Source organism: Ipomoea triloba, chromosome 5 (assembly GCF_003576645.1).
Source record: "Ipomoea triloba cultivar NCNSP0323 chromosome 5, ASM357664v1".
NCBI lineage: Eukaryota > Viridiplantae > Streptophyta > Magnoliopsida > Solanales > Convolvulaceae > Ipomoea > Ipomoea triloba.
The window spans coordinates 29,435,360-29,441,132 of record NC_044920.1 but is presented as its reverse complement, the minus strand read 5'-3'; the positions used below and the strand labels follow the sequence as shown (position 1 = coordinate 29,441,132).

The window sequence follows — 5,773 nt, the reverse complement described above, 5'->3', positions numbered from 1 at the left end:
TTTTTATTTTTTTTAAAGAAAGAAAGGAAAAGAACAGTTACAACTGAGTAGTGTCTCTGTTCCGCACAACCAGCAACATTATTTTGCAGAATTGCAGTGATAAAATCTGAATGAAATTTCTAACAATTTACAAATATAAATAATTAATATCTGTTGATTATAGTTATTGATAGAGGCAGAATAACGTTGGAAGATGCAAGTGGAAGAAAGAAACAGAGTACGGAATCGAAGCAAAGAGGAAGAAGCTCTCCTAACCCGTCGTTTAATTAATGTTTGCAGCATACGCCAAATGCCCATTTTACAAACATATCTCTCATTAAAAAAAGTGAGTTTATTTTGTCTTTGTTAGCACTAAGATTATTTAACAATCAATAATGTAGTTAATCTGATTATTTAAATTTAAAGAAAAATCCTAATTTATTATATATAAATTAGTAAGTTCTTCATATAGAGACTCTCTTCAAATTGGATAACATCTTGATAAGAAAAGAATACTTATAAAGAATTGGTAATTTGGTTAAGTTTAAATACTATATTTTGATGATATAGTTAATTACTTTTAAATATTAATAAAATAAGATATGAGTTGGTATGTGACATATATCTATATCATATTATGTTGATGCGATAATAATAACGACAATGTCACTTCAACAAAATTGACGATTATATTATCCTGTTTATTTTAAAATACAATATACAAGTGTAATTGATTGTTATATTCAAAAAGTTTGTAGTAAAAGATATTAACTAATTTCTTGATTGAAATGGGTTATTGGAGATAGTCAAAGATAGCAATCAACCATGATGTACGTGTTCATTGAATAGATTGGATTGTTGCCATAGTCGGTGTAAATTCAGAACTAGAGGTGTTCAATTCATTGAAAATGGCTTCTGATTTGTAGTGTCCACTAAAAAAAAGGTCAAATTTAGTGAAGTGTGATATTATTTAAATAAAAAGGTACGTGTGATTGAACCATTATAGATATTGAATTATATTATTTCTTATTATAAATAAATTTAATACTTATCATTGTTACGATTTGTGTTGTAAATCTTTTTTTTTTTCTCTCTGTTTTTCTATATCTAGAAAAATAAAGGATGTGTTTGGTAAATAATTGTTAGCTGATTGGGTTAATGAGTTTGACTAGTGGATAGCAATAAAAAGCATTAGCTAATTATAGAAAGATGTTCGATAAATTAATTGTTATTACAAAAAAATTAATTAATTAAACACTTATATTGACTTTTAATCAAGTCGAATAGTTAATAGTGATTAAATAAATAAAAATTAGCTGATAAGCTACTTATGTTACCCAATCGGGCAAAATAAAATGATAAATTAAACTAATTTCTCAAGTACACAGTGGGGTGTTGAAACTTGTTGTGGACGTTAATGTTTGGCGCGGCTAGGCCTCATGTGTAATGTCAAACCACCTAATGGGCATACCATGTGTATTGCTATTTTCAATCATGTCAATTTAATATATATGAATGTAAATATTCTTTAATTTCCATTTCAATTCACTCTTTACCGGCATTCACTTCCCATGCAAAAATAAAAATAAAAATCTAATAATAACTAAATGTATAAAAATGAAGTTCAGTTTTCACACAATGTATTGATAAATTGATTTATGTAATTGATAATTTAGATTGTACTATTAAATTAACAACTAAATATAGTATGGACATATACTACATTGTAACAAAGTACTAAAAAAAAGAGAAATAAACAACTAAATATAGAGGTGTCATGTGGTATAGCACATACAGGGTTCTCTTACCATATTCATTGATAACTAACTTTTGTAAGAAGGTTAAGAGCATACTTGAATTGACTCAGTAAGATAAGACAAGTTACACTTAACATGAATGCTAAGAACAAAAAAAACCTTAACGAGGTCTTTTATTGCAAATTGATACTTGAGATGTTGAAGATACGAGTGAAAGAATTTGTGATGATGATGATGTCATTGACATAGCAAAGAAGTATGAGTTGAGTGTGGAAGTTGTAAGAGTATATAGAGATAGTTAGCATTTCGACTATTATATAATCTAGAAAAGACAAAAAAGGCATGCATTAGCAAATGCGTGGTTTTCGCTTGAGATCTTAAAGAGACTTGTTTAGTTAAAGACTTGTAAGAAATTTGAGATGTATAACCTTAACTTGCGATTAAGAAACAACTTTTTCACTAATAAAGAAGTACTTTAAGAACTACGTTTTTAATATATGTCTAATGAATGTGATATTATTTATATAGACGCGACAAGAGAGAAAGAGATGGACACTGGTGGATCGCATAACAAAATAATAATAATAATAATAATTTCAACATAGTTGATATATATCTATATATATTGACAATTCTAACATTTAATTTTCACCCTTTTGTTACTAAATAGACCTTGTGGCATTCAAGAGTCTTGTGGGCAAGCATTCAAGAGTCTTATATGATTTATTACTCTTTACTCAATAAATGCATTTATGACCTCCAAGGCTCCAACATTCATGAGGGATCTGGGTTGGACTCAAAATTAAACCATCTCATATATATTTAGGAGAAGAGGAGGACATTGCCCACAACTATTATGATATATAATATATGAATATAGAAACAAGTTGGGGTTATATATATATATGTATGTATGTATGTATGTGAATATTTGAAGTGGAACTTTTAGGTCTTCATAGATATAATCTATTATGTCTCTAACTAAGTGTTTGCTTGGTTGGATGTAATTGAATTGCAATTACAACATAATTAATTGAGCTTGGGATTTGGTGGGATTCTTAGAGATGATAAAGGATAATTCATTGCAGCTAGATGTACCCCATGGATTGGAGTTTATTCACCCAAGGACTTTGAGGCAGTTACCATCCGAGAAGCACTTTCTTGGCGTAAATCTTTTGGTTTAAATCATGTTATGTTAGAAACTTATGCTTTAACTGTTGTTCAAAGTCTTAATTCTAAGTTAGGAGATTCCTCTTTTGATTTGATTGTACGTGTTAGATATCAAAGATAGACTCAGTTGATTTTTTCATGTACCTATCTCTTTTATTAAGCGATCTGTGAATTGGGTAGTCCATTCTCTAGCTAGGGTGTTCGTTTCTAAGTTAGGTTGCGAGGAGTGGATTACCCACCCACCCCTCTTTCTTTGTAATGTTTTGTTATTTGGTTGGGAAGAATTGCAATTTCATCCCTTTGCCGAAAAGAAAAAAAGGGTAGAAGAGTAATTAGCAACAAAAAAGTGCATGAACAAAGCAAAAACTGTTGTTGTTGTTGTTTTTCCTCATTTTTGTCACAAGATTTTTTTTATCCATGACATTTGTTATATCTAAATTTATGTATTGATCACTTTAGTGCATGATTTTTTATTTTTTTATTTACACTTTTAATCCCTTTAAGCACTTATCTAACAAAAACTAATCAAAATTTGAGAATAACTTAGGGACATATTTGTCTGTTCAAGTTTTAAAACAACATCACTGCCATTAGAAAAAAAAACAAAAAAAAGAAAGTAAACCACTATACTTGTCTTCCATTTACTCTTTGCGTTGTACAAAAATAAAACATAAAAAAACCCCTATGAGGAAAAATAGCGTTGTTTTTAAATTTTCTTTTGACTGGGAATTCAAAAACCCAAAAACTCAAGTTGGAATATTTGGCAGTAATAAAAATTAAAGATTTGGTATAAACACAGATTCAGAAAATAAGAGATTTGACTATTTGAATTTGAGGATAATCTAAGCAGTCTGAGAAAATCCAGCGAATTTTATTTTTAAAATTTGCGTTTTACTTTCTAAACTCAAAAATGAAAAATAAAAAAGCAAATAAAGAAAAAAACGGAAATTTATTATTTACTACTCCGTAGTCCGTAATAATAATAATAAATTGAGAACAGAAAAATTCGTACAGAAAAGAAAAACTTGGCACTTGTTTTTATACGGTACAGAGGAAAGAGTTTCTTGGGCACGGGATTGATTGTTGTATTTTTCCCCTTTATCTCTCCTTCCCTTCCTTCAATTCAATGCTTTACCCAACTTCTCACCACTCCCATTTCTCCCCTCTTAGCTCTCTCTCCCTTCTCCCACCGCCGCCTCCCTCATCCCTTCAGGTTTTTCTCTTTTCATTTTCATGAATTTATTGCTTAATTTTGTGTTTTTGCTTTGAGTGTAACGCTTGCTTTTACAGGCTGTAATGGAGTGCGTTGAATTAGGTGCAATTAAGAGGTTTTTTAGGCCACAGGCGGCCTTGAAAATGACTCACCAGCAAGGCTATTTGGAGAATGAGTTTGCCGCGGCCTGTAACGGTCAGGCCGGCGCCGGCGCCATTTCCGGCGATGACTTGTTCGTGGACGAGCTTCTTAACTTGTCTAATGAGTTTGTTGAGGCGGAGGAGAAGAAGGAGGAGGAGGAGAAAGTGGATGAGAAACCGGTGGAAAAACGTGAAGAATGTGTTGAGAATTTATCAGTAACGCTTGCCTCTGTTTCGCCGCAAAAAGGAGAGAGAGAAGCGGAGGCCGTTAGTTTTCCGGTGACGGATGATTTTGCTTCTGTTCCTGGTAGCGAGCTCAGTGTTCCGGTGAGTTTGCGTTTCTGAATTTGTTTGTTTAATTTTGAATTTTAGGTTTAATTTCTGTTATGTTTTCCAGACGGATGATTTGGATAACCTGGAATGGCTATCTCATTTTGTTGAAGAGTCATTTTCCGATGAGTACTCGCTCACGTGCCCCGCCGGAAAACTGTTGCCGTTACCTTCGGAGAAGAATAACCACCTCTCCCGGTCTGAAACTCCGGTTCAAGGCAAACCGAGCTTCATCTCCCCTGTTCAAACCAAAGCTCGGACAAAACGAGCCAGAACCGGCGTCCGAGTTTGGCCGGTCGGAGCACCGCCGTCATTCACGGAATCCTCAGCCTCCTCCTCATCGTCCTCTTCGTCTTCCTCAACCACTACCTTATCGTCTTCGCCTCCAAACCGGTGGTTTATGGATCAGCTCATAGGCAAGCCGGTGGCGAAGAAGCCGAGCATGCATTCGGCTCAGCAGTCGCGCCGCTGCAGCCACTGCGGCGTTCAGAAGACGCCGCAGTGGCGCGCCGGTCCACTCGGCGCCAAGACGCTCTGCAATGCCTGCGGCGTACGGTTCAAGTCGGGTCGGCTCTTACCCGAGTACCGACCGGCTTGCAGCCCCACCTTCTCGCGCGAGCTGCACTCTAACAACCACCGGAAAGTTCTGGAGATGCGGCGGAAGAAGGAGGCGGAAACCGGACCCGGTTTGGGTTCTCCGGTTCAGAGTTTTTGAAGGTTTATCAATTAGGATTAGAGCTTAGAAGAGTAAACCGAAAGTTAGTATATTATTATTCATTTGAAGTAGGGTTAGTTCGAGTTATGGTTAGGCCCGGTTCAGTGTACATTTTCTGAAGTGGACCCGGTTAGGTGCGGTAGGTTTTGAAGGTTAGTGTAACGGATGTGGAAGGACTTCATTGTACTTTCAGTTTAAAAAGAATTTATTTCTTCACATTTATATACATTATTATTATGACGCTGTAGAAATTAATTTACTTTTTTACCTCAAAATGCAATCAAGTACAACACTGCCATAAAAAGTTATTAATTCAACACGGACAGGTAAACTAACCTCTATAAACAATAATATAATTTGTGGAGATTAAATAGGTAGTTAAGACTCTGTTCACCGCATCCAATTAAAAGCTAGTTTAAACTTTAAAAATTAGATGTTAGAAGTTGAAAGCTTTTAAGATATTTCATAT

At 34.2% G+C, this 5,773-nt stretch overlaps 1 protein-coding gene across 1 annotated transcript; it reads left to right on the top strand.

The window, feature by feature from the left end:
• Positions 1-3,977: 3,977 nt before the first annotated feature.
• Positions 3,978-5,555, top strand: LOC116019108 (GATA transcription factor 5-like). The gene is made up of 3 exons (XM_031259202.1): positions 3,978-4,119; positions 4,197-4,586; positions 4,657-5,555. The coding sequence occupies exons 1-3, from the start codon at positions 4,033-4,035 to the stop codon at positions 5,302-5,304; spliced, it is 1,125 nt and encodes a 374-aa protein (XP_031115062.1). The 5' UTR covers positions 3,978-4,032; the 3' UTR covers positions 5,305-5,555.
• Positions 5,556-5,773: the final 218 nt, after the last annotated feature.